The sequence below is a fragment of the Polyodon spathula genome, chromosome 2 (assembly GCF_017654505.1).
Source record: "Polyodon spathula isolate WHYD16114869_AA chromosome 2, ASM1765450v1, whole genome shotgun sequence".
NCBI classification, from domain to species: domain Eukaryota; kingdom Metazoa; phylum Chordata; class Actinopteri; order Acipenseriformes; family Polyodontidae; genus Polyodon; species Polyodon spathula.
Window position 1 is genome coordinate 23,331,597 of NC_054535.1, and position 22,249 is coordinate 23,353,845.

Here is a 22,249-nt window from a genome sequence, read left to right on the forward strand (position 1 = left end):
AAAAGGGATTTGGTTAAAACCTAAAGACCTAGGAGTTTTTGTTGACTCAGAAATGTCTTCATCTAGGCAATGTGGGGAAGCTATAAAAAAGGCTAACAAGATACTCGGATACATTGTGAAAAGTGTTGAATTTAAATCAAGGGAAGTAATGTTAAAACTGTACAATGCACTTGTAAGACCTCATCTTGAATATTGTGTTCAGTTCTGGTCACCTCGCTATAAAAAAGATATTGCTGCTCTAGAAAGAGTGCAAAGAAGAGCAACCAGAATTATTCCGGGCTTAAAAGGCATGTCATATGCAGACAGGCTAAAAGAATTGAATCTGTTCAGTCTTGAACAAAGAAGACTACGTGGCGACCTAATTCAAGCATTCAAAATTCTAAAAGGTATTGACAGTGTCGACCCAAGGGACTTTTTCAGCCTGAAAAAAGAAACAAGGACCAGGGGTCACAAATGGAGTTTAGAAAAAGGGGCATTCAGAACAGAAAATAGGAGGCACTTTTTTACACAGAGAATTGTGAGGGTCTGGAATCAACTCCCCAGTAATGTTGTTGAAGCTGACACCCTGGGATCCTTCAAGAAGCTGCTTGATGAGATTTTGGGATCAATAAGCTACTAACAACCAAACGAGCAAGATGGGCCGAATGGCCTCCTCTCGTTTGTAAACTTTCTTATGTTCTTATGTTCTTATGTTCTTATTTCTCTCTTACTAGTCTATGCGAGACAAGTATGTTTAATACTTATGTTCGAAACCGACCAATGGAAAGCTGTAGCAGAATTGTGGGGAGGGTATTACTGTTTCTGTGTCTGATTGGACGTCTCTTCCAGCTGTTTCCTGTCCCTGCTGTTGGTGGCGGCAGTCGTGTGGAAGATCAAACAGAGCTGCTGGGCATCGCGGAGGAGAGAGGTGAGACTTGACCAGGCTAGTGTTCTTCATTAAACTCTTTTTAATACAGCTTCAAAATTCCTGCAAGCCTGAGGATGTGTCGGAATCATACCAGTGTTGCACAGGCTTCAGTGCCCAATATATCAGTGATGGCTTCAGTAAACAGTGCAACACGAATATGCTCCCCCACCAATAGCTGTATTCTATATGCATGCGCAATAAAGCAACATTTTAAAAGAGAAAATGTCTTCAGAAGTAATTTATGTTGAAATAGGTAATAAGTAAGTAATGATCTAAGGAGCAACAGAGAATCATACAGAATGTGCATGATGTTAAATATGTGGCTAATTTAGATATAGAATATTTTATCTAATAATAATGTAATTCAATTTTACCATAAAGATCCACAGGTACACGTTGCTCATGCTGTAATTTCAAGCGATTGTATGAGGATACTATTGTCTGTTTTGCATTTGCTTTGGTCAAAGTCTGCCTTTTTTTTTTTTTTTTTTTAGCTAACTTTGTAAAATGTTCTGGCTCTTTTAAAGATGCCTAGTACAATCCCTGCTTTTTGTTATCTGCACTGATTTTTCAGGCTGGAAGTTGATGAGGTTTCTGTATTGTTTCCCCCCTGCATTATGAATTAGTTCTGATATCTTCAGAGATGTAAGCCTGGAGTGTGTTTTTTTTTTTTTTTTTTTTTTTGCAATGATGCAGTTAAACTGGCTTGATTTATTATAAATGAATAAAGAAAGAAAGACCAGTGTGCCCCTTCATTACAACACAAGTTGGATGATGCAGTTTCTCAATCACAAAAACAGACATAAAGAAATGTAGCCTTGACTTTGATTTTTTTTTTCTTTTTTATAAAAAATAAATAAATAAAAAGTTAAATGAAGGAACATTTAAACCAGTGATTGCAGATAAAAACAAAGGTATGTAGCTGCTCAAAAACATGTTTGAATTGCATTTTTGTAATGGAGAACAAAAGCATACTTTATAGAAACAAGACTGCGAAACTCAATACATCTCTACAGGGGCTTCAGTCACGGTCTGCAGCTCAAGTGGGTAGATGGAGAGCTCAATAGTTTTTCGGGTCACCACCAGGTTTGACACCGCTCCAACACAATGAAAAAAGCACTTCGTCTTGACTACAGGCCCTTACAGGGCCACCGTACTTTGCAGTACAGGTTTGAAACGCATATCATTGGAGAGGAGAGGGACAACGTTCACTTCCTCATAGGCTTTTATTTGGTGTGACATCACTGAGAGGGACATTTGGTGTCTAAAGGGTGGAGACAGTTTATAGCTGCCCGCAGAAACAAAACATCGTAGGAACTTATTTAGAGTAAATAAAAAAAATGTAAAAAAAGGAAAGCACTGTACATCTGATGTATTAGACTTAAAATTATATTAGAACGTTTATTATGTAGTGTGTGTGTGTATTTATAGATAATGTTTGACTCAAAGTAGCCACCTTTTGCAGATATAACAGCCAAACACACTCGCAGCATTCTTTCTACAATGGAAATCAAATATTGTTCGGAAAGTTCTTCCCAACACTGTTGCAGAAGTTCCCACAAATGTGATGCACTTGTAGGTTGCTTTGCTTTCACCCTTCTGTCCAGTTCATCCCAAACCAACTCGATGGGGTTTAAGTCTGCAGACTGTGCTGGCCATTCCATGATTTGAAGCCTACCGTCTTGTTCTTTTCTTGTAAGGTAGTTCTGACATAGCCTGGAGGTATGTTTTGGGTCATTATCTTGCTGTAGGATGAACCCCTGACCAACTAGGTGTATACCAGTGGGTACTGCATGGCGCTCCAAAATGCTGTGGTAGCCATTTTTGTTCAGGGTGCCACTCACTCTGTGCAAGTCGCCGACTCTGGATCCAGCAAAAGAACCCCAGACCATCACACTTCCTCCTCCATGTTTGACAGTTGGTGTCACACACCGAGGAACCATCCTTTCACCTACTCGATGGCGTACAAAAACCTGCGTGATGAACCGAAGATTTCAAATTTTGATTCATCAGTCCATAAAACCTTCTTCCAGTCTTAAGTAGTCCACTGGCGGTGCTTCATGGCCCAGATAAGCCTCTTTTTCTTATTTTGCCATCTTAGCAATGGCTTTCTTACTGCCACTCGACCTGTCAAACCTGCAGCTCGAAGTCTTCTCTTCACAGTTGAAACTGAGACTTGCTTACTTCGACCAGTGTTAAGCTGTGCTTTAAGCTATTGTCCATGCAAGCTGTTGACTCTCAGAAACTTGTCTTCTGATTCTGTTGTGGCTTTGGGTCTGGCAGACCTCTTCCTGTCAGAGTTTCCTCCAGTTTCCAAGTGCCTTTTGATGGTGTAGGAAACTGTACTCACTGACACCTTGGCTTTCTTTGCAATTTCTCTAAAGGAAAGACCTACACTTTTAAGGGTTATAATGGTCTGTCTGTCTTTGTTAATTGCCTTTTTCTCGCCATTATGATAGCAATATACTACTTCCTGCAGTACAATACTGTCCAAATAATGCTTAATAGGGTATAGTAACACAGTCTGTTCCAACACTGCTTTTATACAGACAGAGGGTTTGTAAGTAATCAACAAAAGTCGGCACACCTGTAGGAATTGTTAGCATCAACTTTCGAGGCTTAATTTACTTCCATTGCTGCAGAACAGCTGTAAGTTTTTAACCCATTACTTGTTCCCTGAAACAGGCCTTTTAGTATAACTCTGAAATGTACATTATTTTTCAGTTTTTGGTAATCTAAATTTTTTTTTAACTTCTGGCAGTTTACCGCTTACCTTTGTACCATTTCAGGTTATTCACTGGACTTGAACTGCTTAAATTTCAATAAAAACTGGGAAAATGGGGGTGTTCTAAAACTTTTTATCATAGTGTATATAGATAGATAGATAGATGGATAGATATGTGTGTGTTTTTTATGACATTTATAAATAGCAAGAAACGAGTGGATATAAGCAGATACTATTTCATGAACTAAATGTATCAGGTATGTTTTTGTTTCTTCCTTATTATTGATAATAACGGAATGAATAACTATTTTATTTGCAAATATTTATTTAGAAATTAAGTGAGAGTAGTGTCCATTATTGCTTATATAAAGACCCTGAATAAATTGTCATTATGTCACAATTATTGTATTATGTCATTGCAATCACTAAGGTGAAACAATGTTTTATAATTTTCCCAAACATCAATATTTTTCAGCAAAACTTTAGGAAAGAATTGTAAGGTCCCTCAGTTCAGAGAACAACATGTTTTTATACATGTATCTCTAAGCAGAATACGTAATAAACGAAGTCTAAAATTAAAGAAATATTATTAAAGAAATATTTAAAAAAAAAAAAAAAAGATTAAAGTTTGTATGGCATCTGAAGTACTTTATGCTCCCCAGAGTGTTCTTGAAAAAAAGCTTTTTTTTTTTGCTTTTTTTTAAAATAATTTTTAGTGAATTTGATATAGAAGAGTCAATAAAACACCTGGTCCAGCGGGAGCATCCCACTGAAAAATACTTGCTCTTGAAAGGGTTAATGCCATCAGTCCTGGACTAAGTGCTTACCATTAACATAAATTGTTCCCATAGTTACAGTGCTTCAGTAGGTGTACGTTAGCCTTTAGAAGAGAGGAAAGTAGGAAATGGGTGCAGTGAGTGTTCTTTTTGTTTTAAAAAGAATTGGATGGAGTTTGTCAGGCTGCAGAAGTAGATCTTGAACTCAAAGCAAAATATTGACAAAACCATAGTAACTGGAGGCAGGACGAGTTTAAAAAAAAAAAAAAAAAAAAAAGACAAAGACAAAGTTAGGGCTTTAGCAAGCAGGCAGTTTCACAGATAAACATGAAAAGCATTTTCTCATCTCCAAAACAAGCCAGTGATCTTAACACAGAGCATAATGTCATTTTCCGGGTCGAGATGAGAGTGTAGAGTGTGAGGGCTATTAACCCCTCGACTTCCCCTCATTCTGAGTTGTCAACGTGGCAGGCAGTTAATTTCCAGGTCTAATCAAAGTGAACGACTGGGAAGACAAGGTTAAGTGGGCTGGTTTGTGGGCTGTCAAATACCACATGCTGCCAGGGCAAAGTTAAGACATTTCAGAGAGATTTGTGCTTTGCTTTCTGAAACTAGTGTGTGTCTGTGTCAGTGTGTGTGTGTGTGTGTGTAAGGGGGAAGGATGAAGGATGGCTATTGTATTCCGTTTCCTGGTGTTCTCTTCCTTCTGTACACTTCAACAAAAAAATGTATGCCTCTCTGATTTCCATTACGTGAGAGTAGATGTTGAACTTCATGCTGATTTGAACTCAGCTCTCGCCAAGATAAGCACCAACTAAGATGTAGCTTTGCAGTAAACTAGTGTGATCCATCTGCATCTCCATCCATTTGCGTTGTTTTCCATCTGATGGTGTATATATCCTTCTGTCTGGTGTTGATTGCTGAAGTGTAATGCTGGCTCCAGGGATCAGCTTATTTTGCCTCCCCAGCACATCAGCACATGCAACGGCTGCGATGCTGGCTCCGCGGATCAACCAGTGCAGTCTCCACAGCGCATGAACATGACAACCGTCTGGATTGAGCTAAGTAGGGTACATCTCTGGGGTCTTCAAGTGGGCACCTTCCATCCTCGGTGTTTCGTTGACTAGCCCACGACACCTCAAGAGGGCTCAACAGTGATTCTGGCATCCCAGCATTACCCCCCTCCATCACCCACTCAGCTCAGCCCAGCTTACTTACCTGTACATCAGCTTTGCTTTCTTTCTGTTGTGCTTGAGATCCCCATCCAGAATCTTTTCGTCTCAACCACAGCTAGCTGCTTCTTTCTGCTGCTTCAGATAAGTTCTTCACTGTGTGACGCAACTCTTGGCCACTGAACATGACATCTCTGAGAAACCGGGTTGTAGAGTGTGCCACACCCTCACCCACCCAGAGATTTAGGTTCTGTGGTGATTGGAGAACATCATTTACTGATCTGATGAGGAAACTGATCCTGCTCTGTTTCTTGTCCATAGGTCTTGCCAGCCGATCTTGCGTTGTTCCACACTCTCCCATCTCATCCATTCTCCCTGCTTTGATCATTGACTACCAGCTTCATCCGTTGAGCCGGGGTTGCCTTGTGCCATGTAGGAGGAGCTGAACTGAGACCAAAATATCTCTTTCAATGGGCAGCCTTAGCATCTTCCACAGCTTTCTTTGCTGTCCATTTTCTTCCAGTTTTCAACACAGGTGCTGCCTCCCTTACGCATTTGTCACGTCAATCTACTAAAGTAATTTCCAGTTGCACTTTGGCGCGCTTAAACTCCTCGGTTAGAGCAGAGATTGGTAGCAGCAGTATTCCTTTACTATAAAGTTCCACTCTGCTGAGGCAGCGTGGAACTCCCAACCATTTCCTGACGTATGAACTGATTAAAGCTTCCAGCTTCTCAACTGTTGTCAAGCAAACCTCGTACACAGTCAGTGGCCACAGCAGTCTTGGCAGTAGACCAAACTGAAAGCACCAGAGTTTCAGTTTGCCTGGTAAAGTGCTGTTGTCTATGCTTTTCAACCCTTCCACCGCTTGTTGTCTAACTTCTCCCACACGAACTGTGTCCTTTAGATCCCAGTCGTACCATCTCCCTAGACTTTTCACTGGCTTCTCGGACACTGTTGGTATTGCCTCACCATTAATGTAGAACCTTTTATCTACTACATTACCTTTAATTATAAAGAGATACTCCTTGATTTAGTGGGCTTGAATTGCATTCGTGCCCATTCAATGTTATTGGTTAATTTGCCCAATAACCGATTAGTGCAGGCTACTGTTGTAGTCATTGTTGGCCTGTCATCCATGTATGCTCGAATTGGTGGTAGTCGCATTCCAGAAGCCAAGTGCTCTCCTCCCACTACCCATTTTGATGCCCTTGTAATTACTTCCATCGCCATGGTAAAAGCCAGTGGAGAAATGGTGCATCTTGCCATTTATTCCAACTTCTAGGCATTGCCATGTAGTGCTGAATTCTGAAGTTGAAAAACTAAATTGTAAATCTCCAAAGTAGGCTTTCACTAAATTTGTTATTGTCATCGGTATGCTGAAAAAATCAAATGCTGCCCAAAGAAGTTCATGTGGCACTGAACCATATGCATTAGCCAAATCCTGGAATGACACATGGAGCTCCTTCCTCTCCTTTTTTGCTGATTGAATTTGTTGCCAGATTACACTGTGTTCTAAGCATCCTGGGAAACCTGGAATGCCTGCTTTTTGTACTGAAGTGTCAATGAAGCAGTTCTTTAATAGGTAGGTTGACAATCTCTGAGCAATAATGCTGAAGAAAATCTTGCCTTCTACGTTTAATAGGGAAATAGGACCAAACTGACCGATGCTTGTAGAATCCTTTTCTTTTTTTATAAAGACTCCACCTGCTCGGTGCCATGCTGTTTGTACAACCGGTTTTTCCCATGCCATTTACATCAATTTCCACAGGGTTCGAAGAACTCCAGAAGCACTGTTTGGAACTCCATTAGTCCCTGGAGATGATGATGCCCTTGCTTTTTTTTTACAGCTTGCTCTACTTTTTTCTACTTAAGTGCACAGTCCTCCATTTGGTATTCGGGCGGATTGATAGGTGGCATGTCTGACGGAACTGACATAGGCTCCTGCCTTTTTTAATCTATATGTGTTTCCTCCAAATATCTCTCCAGCTCAAACTTAGATGCTTTTAGTGTGCCATTTTTCTCGCTGGTGAATATCTTCTTTACAAATTTGAATGGATCTTTATAAAAGTTCGTTGTCGCATGCTCTTTCTTTTTGTAGCGTTTCCGTAGGCGCTCAGCTCTGCGCAATGTTGCAAGCTTATCTTTTATGACCCTTTCTAACAGATTGAGTCCCTCCTTCTGACTTTGTTCTGCCTTTTTCCATTGATTCCTCAACTGCCTCCTTTCTCTAACTAAGCGTTCACTCTCCTGCTGCCGTCTAGACTTTCCAGGAATAGTTTGTACTTTTTCCAGATCCTATTAGAACATACAATGGCGCTTGTACTACTAACCAAAACTACTACTCAAATCCTCTTAATGCATATATAGACTCAGAATTAATGTCAAAGTACTGATTCCCAAGAATCAGTTAGTACTTTACATATTAAAAGGCTTTACTGTTTTAAAAAACGTTTTTGTTTTAAATATCTTCGTTAGGTTAAAACTGCTAAATAAAAAATCAATTTAGATTTGTTTCTAAAATACGTTTTACCACCCTAAGATTAGTGAATCAGAAACAAATCTAAATTGATTTTTTAATTAGCAGTTTTAACCTAACGAAGATATCTAAAACAAAAACGTTTTTTAAAACAGTAAAGCCTTTTAGTATGCAAAAAAGACCTCATTATTAATCTGGAAGTCCATCTTGGATTAACTGCACACTGCACAATGAGTTGCAATTGTAAAAAAACGGTGGGGGGTGTATGCCATAGATGGATCTCAAATACTAATTTTGTCCCCTGCTATGAATGAGCACCTGCATATGCAGGAAATGTTTTAATTCCGTTAATATTTAAGCCGTCGCATATGCCAGAATGTCTGTGTTTAGATGCTGTCATTCAATACCCTGGGAGTAAAAACGGAAGTGTCATTTGGGCAAATTGTGATTTTTGCCGAACTCTTTTCGAGTGGGAGAATGATAATAATAATGAATTTTATTAACAAGATGTGTAACTTATAACTATGTATCTATTTTCATTATTGCTTAGTTAGATGGATAACAAAAGACATGTTTACTTATGTTAGGTTAAAGGCAGCAGGAAGAGCTTCTACAATACAAAACAGTACAATACAATACAGCGCATCACAATGTATTTTTATATAGCGCCCTTCACGCCAAGGCATCCCAGAGTGCTGTATAAAGTTAAACACTAAATAAAATAGTTCTGTATTTTCTGACCTCAAAGAACGATCAGTAGTTCTTGGAGATAGGATGGCACTAACATCAGTTCGATAGTACACTGGTAGCCAATGTAAGGACCCAAGCACTGGAGTAATGTGTTGAGAATGACAACAGTTTTATCTGCTTTTCTTTTTTTGCTCTCAATACCAGCAACAGCTACTTTACCAATTATATTTAGATATTTTGTTCCTCCTCATTTGAGGTCTTTTTTCTTCTCTCCTTTTCCCTTTTAATTTAATTCTACTTGCTAGATGTATCAAATTTGTCGTATTTCAGGTACCTTTCTCTGCTCCACCCCTAAAGCATTTACTGCGTCCGTGATTATGTGCCACTTGTCTTCATTAGTTGAATTTCCAGACCACTTGCCTGATAGATCTGTGTTGACCAGCCATTTCTAGAATTGTATCAATTTCGTCTTTGAAAAAAAATGTTTTCCTTTGCACCCCTGCTGTTGAGTAATTACCTGAGTGAAGTTCTTTATGAAACGCACGCAGCGACGACCTCAGCGTCCATGCAACCTTGTCGCAACCACGTTGCAATCGAAATGGGCCCCAAGTATTCTATCAGACCAGCCAATATTTGGATGATGTACCTGGCACGGATGTACCTGGCACACATTGAGATTGCCTGTTTTAATTCTAGCTTTTTTTTTTTTTTTTACTTGGCATTTTGCTCACCTGATTGAGGAAAGTAGTGTGTTTTGTTTTGTTTTAGTGTTGTTGTTTTTCACAAATTGGTGGCATGCATGAATTACTGGTATGTGCACTGAACAAAAATATAAACGTAACATGCAACAATTTCAAAGATTTTACTGAGTTACAGTTCATATAAGGAAATCAGTCAATTGAAATAAATTCATTAGGCCCAAATCTATGGATTTCACAAGACAGGGAATACTGATACCCTTTAAAAAAAAAAAAAAAAAGGTAGGGGCTTGGATCAGAAAACCAGTCAGTATCTGGTGTGACCACCATTTGCCTCTTGCAGCGTGACACATCTCCTTCACATAGAGTTGATCAGGCTGTTGATTGTGGTCTGTGGAATGTTGTTCCACTCATCTTCAATGGCTGTGCGAAGTTGCTGGATATTGGCGGGAACTGGAACATGCTGTCGTACACGTATATCCAGAGCATCCCAAACATACTCAATGGGTGACATGTCTGGTGAGTATGCAGGCCATGCAAGAACTGGGACATTTTCAGCTCCCAGGAATTATGTACAGATCCTTGCTACGTGGGGCCGTGCATTATCATGCTGAAACATGAGGTGATGGAGGGGGATGAATGGCACGACAATGGGCATCAGGATCTCGTCACGGTATCTGTGTGCATTCAAATTGCCATCAATAAAATGCAATTGTTCGTTGTCCGTAGCTTATGCCTGCCCACACCATAACCCCACCGCCACCATGGGGCACTCTGTTCACAACGTTGACATCATCAAACCGCTCGTCCACACGACGCCATTCACGCTATCTGCCATCTGCCCGGTACAGTTGAAACCGGGATTCATCCATGAAGAGCACACTTCTCCAGCGTGCCAGTGGCCATTGAAGGTGATCATTTGCCCACTGAAGTCGGTTACGATGCTGAACTGCAGTTAGGTCAAGACCCTGGTGAAGACGACAAGCATGCAGATGAGCTTCCCTGAGACAGTTTCTGACTGTTTCTGCAGAAATTCTTTGGTTGTGCAGACCCACAGTTTCATCAGCTGTCCGAGTGGCTGGTCTCGGATGATCCCGCAGGTGAAGAAGCCGGATGTGGAGGTCCTGGGCTGGCGTGGTTACATGTGGTCTGCGGTTGTGAAGCCTGTTGGATGTACTGCCAAATTCTCTAAAATGACGTTGGAGATGGCTTATGGTAGAGAAATGAATTCTCGGGCAACAGCTCTGGTGGACATTCCTGCAGTCAGCATGCCAATTGCACGCTCCCTCAAAACTTGAGACATCTGTGGCGTTGTGTTGTGTGACAAAACTGCACATTTTAGAGTGACCTTTTATTGTCCCCAGCACAAGATGCACCTGTGTAATGATCATGCTGTTTAATCAGCTTCTTGATATGCCACACCTGTAAGGTGGATGGATTATCTTGGCAAAGGAGAAATGCTCACTAACAGGGATGTAAACAAATTTGTGCACAAAATTGGAGAGAAATTAGCTTTTTGTGCGTGTGGAAAATTTCTGGGATCTTTTATTTCAGCTCATGATACACGGGACCAACACTTTACAAATTGCGTTTATATTTTTGTTAAGTGTGCATTTGAAACCGTGCGCTGGTCGCATTCAAAAAGTGGCATCAAAGTGAAAATAAATTCTGGAGAACCTCCAAATTGAAAGATGAGAACTTGAGTTTTAAAACCTTTTGTTTAAAATAGCCCTTAAACCACAGTATTGTAGCTAAATTAGAGGGGACATGAAAGTGGCTAATTTTCCCTTGTCCTGTTTAATTTATAACCGTTAAGTCACCCACTCCTCAACCACCCATACTGTGAAACTTTGCATCTGTGTGGAGGAGCACTGTGTGTACATGTTCAGAATAGCTGCAGGCTAGTTGCTTATGAGTGTAGGGCTGGTATGCAGACAGAAATACTAATTAGTTTAAAAAAAAAAAGTCTGCTTGCTTGCTTTCTTTGCAGCTCTAACTTCAGGACAGAGGACGGGAGTGAGCTTGCTGAGCTTATTGAGATGCAAGACTGAGTACTTTGGGGCTGCTGAGGGAAGCAAGGAGTAGTAGAAGAAGAGAAGAAAGGAAAGGGCTGCTGCTGTAAACATGCAGTGATGGAGAGATAGCAGAAAGTTAGTATGAGGAAAGGGGCAAGGTGTAATAACTAATGTTTTCACTCTTGGGGTATATCGACAAAGGTTTAAACCATCAAACTAAAGGCTTTAAAAAACATTTGTGATACATCTTTTTGTATTACTTTCTCATCTTGTTCTGTTATTAAAGTAGCAAATTTCAATGAAATTCAATGTCAACAAATGTAAAGTGTAAGACGCTGGTCACATAAATGTAAGATCCAAATATATGGGGGGGGGACTAGAACAGGCACACCTGAAAGAAAGACTTTGGAGTTGTAATAGATTCATCCACACAGACTCCAGTTAAAGAGGGAGATGTGGTGTACATAAGTCTATTTACAGTAGAATCATGATTACCACAATCAATTATTTAATAAAGCCAACTGATAAACAATCTAGTGTGGATAAGTGTGTTTTTTGAACTTTGTTCAAAACACTGTCTTTATGAAGAAACCACTCAAAGTTGAGGCCATTTTCTAAAAAAATATGTTGTGAATATCAAATAAGGTTTTAATATTTGACAAGGTGGTTAATGGGCCTCTAAGGTTTTGTTCTATACACATGTGTACTGTATATTAGGGATTTTGTGTTCAGTAATGCTAATGTGTTAATGTTATGTGGCCTCCTGTACACACCTACTGCCCTCCTGATGGGTATGGAGCAAAAACATAATAGACCCATTGTCCTGTTCAAATACTCCATTAACTTCATTCAGCATTCCCTTCAAAAGCTTCTGTTGCATTTCGTAGGATTACATTTAGTATTAACATGTTGGGACTGTGTTTTTTTTTTTTAAACATGCGCGCAGTATTAACTTATATAAGGAAAATAATTTGAAGAAATATTGAATATAAAATAAATTGACCTGCACTGTACACCAAGTATAACACCTGTATTGAGTTTGCAGATGTTGAAAAAGTTTAGGCAAATCTCTAAACTTTTATCGCTAGTTTTTAAACGTCTTAAGATATTAGCACCCCTAATAACATTGCAGCAAAACCTGATCAAAAGAGTTGTATTTTATTTAAGCATGTTTTGATGACAGGATAACTTCAGCACCAATACCAGCAACGTGGAACAACACTTGACCACCCAAGATCCGATAGACCACGTGTGACGATGGCAGCCCAGGGCAGATTTGTACGCCTACGTCATTTGTGACAGATTCTCCACAACATCTGCAGAACCAGGAATGTGTAGAATTTCCAAACAGACTGTCAGAAACTGCCTACTGGAAGCAGGTATCCGAGCAAAAAGACAATTTAGAGGAGTGATTCTTACGCCTCAATGAATTCGACTATCGCAGTCTATCGACTATCGCAGAGTGTGGCCCATACAAAGATGGAGAAACGTGGTGTTCAGTGACGAATCCAGATTTCTGCTTCGACGTGCAGATGGAAGAGCCCGGGTAAACAGGCGTCGTCATGAACGTTTTGTGGCCAACTATGTGCGACAAGTTGACAGATTGGGTGGTGGGAGTGTCCCGGTGTGAGCGGCAATTTCAGACAGTTGCAAAACCAACCTTGTTCATGTTCAAGGCAACCTTATAGCTCAGCGCTTACAATAAACCGGTTATACGGTAGGATATGATTTTTAGTGTTTCTTTGTGGTACAGTCAGTGGCAAACAATTCTAAAGTCTTTGTTTAAATGTCGTGAAGGTGTGTTTTGCAGATGTCTTTAGAAAATGAAGGGGGTTTCACAATAAAAGGAAATGTTATTGATTTCCGACTTCAAGGACTAGCTAGTTTCAAAAGGTAATGAAGTTACCTTAGGACTAGTAGCACAATTTTGTTTGTTTCTAACCGTGCTTCCTGAATTCTGAACCCAGATACTTTTCTCACTTTACACTTTGCAACACCCGTTCTGTGTTGAAAGAGTAGCCCTGAACACATTTACTTTTGATGCACTTTAGAGTTTGTAGTAGGCATTCTCACACAGGTAATCTTTGTTACAGTCCCCCACAGTTTTGGTTTATTTTCACAATTGCTTTTTACAACCTGATCAAACTTTTGGACTGTTGAAAGACTGGCTGAAGTGTAATGCACACACTTTATAATTCATATGTGGGCAGTGTAAAGCAGTAGACTGTTAATACAATTAAGATGATTCATTATGAAGACCATGCATAAATTAATATCAAACACCTTGTTATGGCTCCTCCTCTAAATAGTCTCTGATTTGGCTTCTCTCTTTTACAGTTCTGCTCAAGTCAAACAGATTGGCTTTACCAAGTGCACCACATTCTTTTTGGGTCTCGATTAAACTTTGAGCTAAACTCGCAACTTGAACTGGTGCACGCTGCAATCAAGATTGGCAACAAGTATCTCACCACAGTTTCATTGTGAAACAGTACACTTAAAATACTAGAGCTGTACAATAATGCAAATAATGTGTTTAAACCATTGAACAGGGCAATTTTATTTTACACACATTTGGTCTTACATTTAAGATCTTAATCTCTTTGCACTGGCAGTTTAAAAAAATAATACAGGAATAAGTATAAATCTGGTATCTTGTGTATCTTGTTTTTTTTTTTTTTTTTTTTTTTTTTTCTGCCAGTGCTGGATCTTCAGGGGAAGTTTAGAGAGGCACAAAATCAAGTATCTACAGCAATGTTCTATACAATTAAGCAGAGGTGTTTTATAATTCACAATAAGAAATGAAGAATTTGCTGGAAAAATGAATCATGTACAGTATAGAGTGACTAGCTCGTCACACTGGGGGAGATCGCAACAGACAGGTGTCTGGCCAGTAGGGTCCAGTGTATCGAAGTGAGGAGAAACCGTTCCCAACCTGCAGGAGCAGCAGAGCCAGCTTCTTACAGCCTGTACTCAAACCTGACTGTAACTCACACAGCACACCACAAGTGAGCCGCTCTCAGACATAAATAATTTCAGTGGTGTAAATGTAACAGGTGTAGGAAGGAGGAGAAGTAAATTACTTGCAATTTTGTACAATGCTAGTCTTCACACTTCAAAACAGGAAGCTAAACTTGTATCTTAGCTATTGACTGACACTGTACCATTAGGTTAATGCAAGTGTGTACATAGTATCGGACTCAAATAATTTTTATGTTGTCCATGTACTATACATCAACATTGTTATGATATAACAATATCATAAGTTGGGGGGTGGGGGTGGGGTTAGACAGGCACTTGGTATGCTGTAAGTTTTAAATCACAAGGCCAACTGGTTGGAGAGCTTATCAGGTTTGGACAGCAAAGCAGAACTGGCAGCCCTGTGACCCAAATCCTTACAATCCTGAACTGAAAGAATGTTCACTTAATTAATCTTACTCTGTCCCAAGGGCTGGTCACTTTCTTTAGAAGTGTGCAGACATATGCTGTACATAATTGTGTATAGGTTGCAGGAGCAGAATGATCTTAAATGATGGTCTTGTGTGTGTGATACTGCAGTCCTCCAGGAGCTCTCATTATACTGTATTACAGGTGCAGTGACTGTGTCCTTGTACAGATTTTACAGTGGAATTTGATCTAGAACACTGTTTCCCAAACTGTTTGAATGAACACAGGAATAATGAACTCGCTGCCAAAAATTATTCACTGTTTGGTATTTTAACTAAAATACTTACTACTTAACCAGTCAAAAAAGCAATGCTTAATTTGTGTGTAACTACACAATATAAGCATTCAGGCTTTGATAATTTTACAGGTTGCTAAAATGTTTGCTTTAATATATGGGTGATGGGATGGGAATGTGTGCCTATGACTGGGGGAGCACGCACAACAGAGTGAAAAGCCTGGCAGAAGGAAGGGCTGGGTGAAGAGTGTGAGTTTTGGAGCTGTGGGAGAACCTGCTGTTGTGTTTTTTTGTTTTTGTTTTTTTAATTACTGAGTCAGACACGCAGAGACTGTTAGCTTTGTATGTGTTACCTGACTGTTTATTAAACCCTTTTATTTATCTTATGTTCATTATTGCATTTCAGTGGCGGCTCGTGACTTTGACTGATCAGGCACACATCACAAAATAGTTATTACCACCCCCACTCAATGGCTAACGTACTAAAAGTAAATTTACTTTGTTCAGCGAATTGCATCTATTCCTCCTCTGAGCATTTTAATGTATTCAACTAATAGACTGCAGTCGCTGTGTAATAAAAATAAATAAATAAAAAACATTAGCACTGTAAACAACACAATTTACAGAATTGTGGATACAAGTTTTTATAATGAAGTAGCAAATCAGAACCTTAAAACCACGTAGTATTTAGTTTTACAAGGCATTATGTGACACAAGCATGGCACATTTTCTATAGACACAAGTACAATATCACAAAATCAGTAATTCAAAACAAGCTTGTCATATCCTGGCAAAAAATTGACAGTTTTATGCCATTAAAAGAGATGTAACCTTTTGGCTTACTTAGTTAAATGAAGGAAACATAGCCAACAATAGTTTGTTCACAGCGCTGCCTTCCATTTTGTGAACTCCTTGCCATGTTCATTTAGTCTTTCTTCAAAATCTCTAGTGCTAATGTTATTCTGCGTCCTTAACAATTCAACATCTGTCGTCTTGGGATTTTACTGTAAAACTTGTTTTCCTCAGGTCGCATATATTATCAGATTCAACTAAAGCCATTATTGAACAAATTAAAATCAAACAAATTCTAACTACTCCAAATCCAGGAGGTGCCTCATAAAGCTGTGGTTAGCATAGCAACGCCTTCAGAAAGGGACTCCCCCGCGTGGTGAAATGCCATTGTAACAAGCAGCTTTGTGAGGCACTCAAGGTTTGTGCATCACGCGGCAGTGCGGCAACACTACATTGTTCCAGCTTTCTGGCGTTGCACTTTCGCTACTTGTAAAAGCGAGTTGAAACTTTTAAATAATGTCACTAGCGCTTCTGTGGACTTCATCGTATTTAATATGCTTAAATGTGTTTATATTCTCAAATGATATGAATATGCAACATGGGCGTCACGGTGGTCTGGTGGGTTTGATTCTGGCCTCGGGGGTCTGTCTGTATGGAGTTTGCATGTGTTTCCTCCCTGTACTACGGTTTCTTCCCACAGTCCAAAGACATGCTGGCTAGGTGGATTGACCTCTCTAAATTGCCCCTTAGTTGCCCTGCGATGGTCTGGCTTCCCATCCAGGGTGTAGTCTTGGCTTGCGCCCTGTGTCTGCTTAGTTAGGCTCCGGCTCACTGCAACCCTCTATAGGAAAAGCGGTTACAGATAATGGATGGAATGTGCAAAAAAAAAATAGCCTTTGGGGAATTATTAATGAGGCAATGCCCCACTTGCCTCTGCTGACTAGCTGCCACTGTTGCATTTATTTTATTAAACTGCTCTGGTCATTTGAGACCAGAATGCATGCGCGGATTGCTTCCTTGTAAAAAAAGAAAATAAACCGCACACTCAAAAAGCAATCCCTTTTAAAATAAAATCATTGTTTTATTAACCAACGTTTTGGTATGAAGTAACTTCTTCAGGATAAAGATACAGACACACGCAGGTGTTTAAATAGAAGTGGTAGAAAGATAATTGAATACCAGTGATGGTTAATTGCTTACCAATTAGATAATTATATAGAGTAAAATACAACATCTATAAAATATTTAACAAAAAACAATTCATTTATTTAAAAAAAGTTAAATATGAATTGAATAATATACATGAAGGAAACGAAACCAAAATTTACCTCCATGTTACACTATCAGTTTAAAAATGTGTTGCAACATACGGAATACCAGTTTTAATTTTCAATTCAACAGCAAGCATTGCAAACATACACAAGTTAGCTGTGCAGTTTTTTTTTTTTTTTTTAAATATGCATTGTAACCAGGTAGGATACATTCATCTCCTTCTCTGAGACAGTGCCTGCTTTTAAGACTGTTTTGCCGTTTAGTTAAATAATAATTTCTGAATGCAGTCTGGATGCCGTGTCTCAAGATGCCGACGGCTTAGCTTTCGTGAGCCAGTACTTCAACAAATGACACATGAGGATGCAGATTGTCCTCGTCAACAGTGTAACAAAAACTGAAGCTAATATAAGACGGTAATTGCAATTTTTCTTTGAGTTTCTTTGAGTTGCAAGTAGGATTAGACATTTTTTGTTTTGCATTAACATTTTCAACAGTGCTTTTAGTACAGGCAGGTAAGGACGAGGTTACAAATCAGTTCACTGTATATGCAAAGTTACAGTTTATACTTTAAATGATTTATAACATGTTGTTCTAATTCAGAAATGCCAACAATGCAATCTCTTATAAACTGCAATTCTATTTTACTTAATTGGTATACACAGAAGGCAAGAGACAAATGTTTAATTAGGCACCTGCTTAGCAGCAAATGCAGCCTTGAATATTAAAACTTAGGACTGCTCATGCATTTACTTTAATGTTATTATATTAGGTTACATTGTTTTTTTCTTACTATAATCAAACCTAGTTCGATTGCTTCTGGCATATTAACTGTTCTCCATAGATTCTGCCATTCTGCTCTCACTGGATCAGAATGTTTTGAGACTGAGTCTAATTACAAAATGATGCTTTTGCCTGATAAGGGAGGTTTGAAACTTTCAGCAGGCCAGTCTGATCTTCAATGCAATGAACTCCTTCTCACAGGCCTTACACAGATCTGCCAATAGTATTTTCTACTGGTTTTATATTCTTTAAAACACATTATAGTCCTTACCATGTTTGTTGCAGTTTCACAAATGTTAAATTTATTTCCCCAAAGATCAGTCTGTTTCCAGTAGCTGTGACAGTCTTGGGTCAGTTTCTGCTCACAGGTGTGGGTGACAGTCTTTAAAAGCCTGATACCTGCAAAAACTTAAGTTTTGTTATCTGGGCTTCCATCTCTACATTCTCAGTCTCATCGTCAGTGGGCAAACACATTTTAACTGAATCTGGGTCCATCAAAGAGTCGCACACACTTGCAACCAAGGCCTTCCATGCAAATGGATCTAGTGAACAAAAGGAACGTGCCAGAAGCGTCTGTGACAAGATCTAACTCTGTAATCCTCTCGCTGTGGTACTAATACAGGACCGGCACCACGCCGGAATCCAAACAGGAAAAATAAAACAAAACAATAAAAACTGGTTTGGCTCAGTCCTGAACAAAGCAAAAACTGCAGTCCAGTAAACGCTAAATCCAAGCGACAACAAAATATGGAAATCATAGTCCTTTATCCTGAAGCAGGAAAAAAGCAAAACCAAAATAAAAAGCAACAAACTTAAGTTTCTCCTAGTGCCCGTCTCTTCCTCTTCCTCAATGTCAGTCACCTCACGTTCCTCTCCAGCGCTTCCTCTTACTCCCTTACTCTAGTGTGCAACACTTAATGTCTGTCAGGCTCTCTTTTTAAAGCGCAACCGTCATTGTCCACAGCCGGTGACGAAAGGGGGAAAAAACTAAAACAAAGGCACTACACTAGAACAGAGCTGTTGTATTCCGTTGAAACCCCCAGGAGAGGAGACAACTATATTAGCACCCTACATATAATACAAAATAATTCAAGAAAACATGTTAAATACAAGCATTTAGTGAACATTAGTGCCACTAGTTGATGACAATAACCAAAATACACAATTTCTGGTAGTTTAACAAACAATCTTTAGAATTTTTATTTTGTTTTTTTTTAAAGCACTTAATCAATTTTAAATATGTGTTCATGATAAAAGTATTGGCACCTTTACATTTAGTCTATTAAATTAATAGAACTAATTTAAAAAAAAATTGAACATCATTGCACAGTAATTAGGCTGCATTGGAAAGAAAATAGTCAGAAAAAGAGGTAGTATATTCTATTTGCAGCTGCAACTACCTTTAGGGAGTATGCTGTTGCATTGTGATGGGATGCTGAACTATGCAATGATGTGGTAGGAAAACCCCAAGTAAATGCTGCTGCTTTACTGCTCTCAGGAGTGTCTTGACGTGGAAACCAAATACCTTAGTATAGCATGTTGGTCAAATAAGCAATTTAATATTATTACTGTGCTGAAACAATAACAGACTCGACCACTTTTGACATATAATTTTGTCTCATGTTTTGAGACTGAGTCTAATTAAAAAATGATGCTTTTGCCTGATAAGGGAGGTTTGAAACTTTCAGCAGGCCAGTCTGATCTTCAATGCAATGAACTCCTTCTCACAGGCCTTACACAGATCTGCCAATAGTATTTTCTACTGGTTTTATATTCTTTAAAACACATTATAGTCCTTACCATGTTTGTTGCAGTTTCACAAATGTTCATCCTGGCGCTAACTTCAGCATCTTTCTTGTCTAATTCAAAGTTTTCATTAGGTACTCTCCATCATTTTGAATGTTAAATGCAAACTTTCAGACACTTGACGGGCTTCATCTCGACCCAGACATACAGTACTGTGCAAAAGTTTTAGGCAGGTGTGAAAAAATGCTGTAAAGTAAGAATGCTTTAAAAAATAGATACATGTTAATAGATTATATTTATCAATTAACAAAATGCAAAGTGAGTGAACAGAAGATCGGGTCGAGATCGGCCCACTGTATAGAACAGTCTACATCAATTGCCTAAGTGAACTAATTTGACCTACTATGCTAGGTTTCTTTCCTGTAAAAGCCAGTTAAAACTATGCTCTTTGCAGTTGTCTACCTTCACACCTTGCCCACGTATCTAAGCTAGACCTGTTACTTTGGCTGTCTGCCCAGACATCTTTATTTGAGACTTTTGAGTCTGTGATAGGATGCAGGTGTCTAGTTTGCCACAAACTGTTACCTCTGAATTTTGCTTTGGCTCCGTACATATTCAAAAAAATAACTGTAAAAATAAAACTTCTAATCAAGACTACTAATATTTTTATGCACAAAGCAATTTTTAATTGTAGAGCCAGCAAACAAACATACCCTTCATGATAGCCATTTCTACATGGCATAACAATAAATGTTTAAACCATTTCAATAAATCAATAAATGGAAACTTACTAACATGACAGTTGGTATTGTGTACACTCATTTGCAGACATCAAATGAGTTTCCTTCCAGTAGTATCTTTATACAGTGCCTATAGAAAGTCTACACCCCCCTTGAACTTTTTTTCATATTTTGTTGTGTCAGTGCCTCAGCGTTTCATGCGTTTGAATGAGGATTTTTTTTCCACTTACCTACACACCGTACTCAACTCTATTAAGGGGAAGAAAGTTTTTATTGAGAAAAAAATTTATATATTGAAAATACAAAACTGAAAGATCATAATTGGATAAGTCTCCACCCCCCTGAGTTAATACTTGGTGGAAACACCTTTGGCAGCAATTACAGCTGTGAGTCTGTTGGGATAGGTCTCTACCAACTTTGCACACCTAGATTTGGCAATATTTGACCATTCGTCTTTACAAAACTGTTCAAGCTCTGTCAAGTTCCTTGGGGAGCGTTGATGCACAGCAATCTTCAAGTCATTCCACAAATTTTCGATTGAATTTAGGTCGTGGCTCTGACTGGACCACTCAAGGACATTTACCTTTTTGTTCCTTAGCCACTCCAGTGTAGCTTTGGCTGTGTGCTTTGGGTTGTTGTCATGCTGAAAGGTGAACTTCCGTCCCAGTTTCAGCTTTCTTGCAGAGGGCAGCAGGTTTTCCTCAAGGACTTCTCTGTGCTTTGCTCCATTCATTTTTCCTCCTATCCTGACAAGTACCCTAGTCCCTGCCGATGAGAAACATTACATGATGCTGCGACCAACGTGCTTCGCAGCAGGGATTGTGTTCATTTGGTTTGCGCCAAACATACCGCTTTGCGTTTAGGCCAAAAAGTTCAATTTTAATTTAGTCAGACCACAAAACTTTTCACCACATGGCTACAGAATCTTCTGAGTGTTTTTTTGCATACTTCAGAATGGATTCAAGGTGGGTTGTCTTGAGTAATGGCTAACTTCTTGACACCCTACCATAGAGGCCAGACTTGTGGAGTGCTTGGGATATTGTTGTCACATGCACACTTTGACTAGTCTTGGCCATAAAAGCCTGTAGCTCTTGCAAAGTTGCCATTGGCCTCTTGGTAGCCTCTGATCAGTCTCCTTCTTGCTCGGTCATCCAGTTTGGAGGGATGGCCCGATCTAGGCAGGGTCTTGGTGGTGCCATACACCTTCCACTTCTTAATAATCGTCTTGACTGTGCTCCAGGGATATTTCCTTGAAGCAGACTTTTTATAACTAAGCCAGGTATTTTACATAGAGGGGTATCTTAGAAGCGCCCTAAAAATATGAGCAGGGAATGAAAAAAATAAAGCGCTGTTGTGGAAGCTGATTTACACATTACTTCATGAAATGGCTTGATGAGGTTCTTGTTTGGATCAATAAACAACCAAATGAGCAAGATGAGCCAAATGGACCGTGTTCAACCAGATTGCTGTTGTCATCTGTCTTAAATCCAAACTAGTTCCATATCAAGCTTCTCTTCTCTGGCATTCACCGTGACCACTGCAATAATTAATCACAGGGTATTTGGTCACTTCCGCGAAGCGGAAATGAGTAAGCTTAGTTCATATTGTTTTAAAAGCTTTTAAAAAAGCATTGTGAAGAACACTACAGATAATCGCAGCAATAAAACAAGGGGAAGAAAGCAGTTCAGAATTAATCCAAGCACCAATACTGGAGCCCTGGAAAATCAGTCATTTGAAATCATAATCTCAAAGTGTTTCAATCCAGTTGTGCTGAACCTCA

The 22,249-nt window shown here is 39.2% G+C and overlaps 1 protein-coding gene across 3 annotated transcripts in view; it reads left to right on the forward strand.

The window, feature by feature from the left end:
* Nucleotides 1-22,249, forward strand: part of LOC121294319 (attractin-like) — a 136,652-nt gene that overhangs the window by 100,593 nt on the left and 13,810 nt on the right. For 2 of the 3 annotated variants that reach the window (XM_041217917.1, XM_041217927.1), the window contains one exon: nucleotides 829-907. In XM_041217917.1, the coding sequence (XP_041073851.1) occupies nucleotides 829-907 (79 nt within the window). Of the gene's footprint in view, nucleotides 1-828; nucleotides 908-11,435; nucleotides 11,637-22,249 lie in introns of those variants that run through there. The other variant, XM_041217935.1, reaches the window with a different exon arrangement.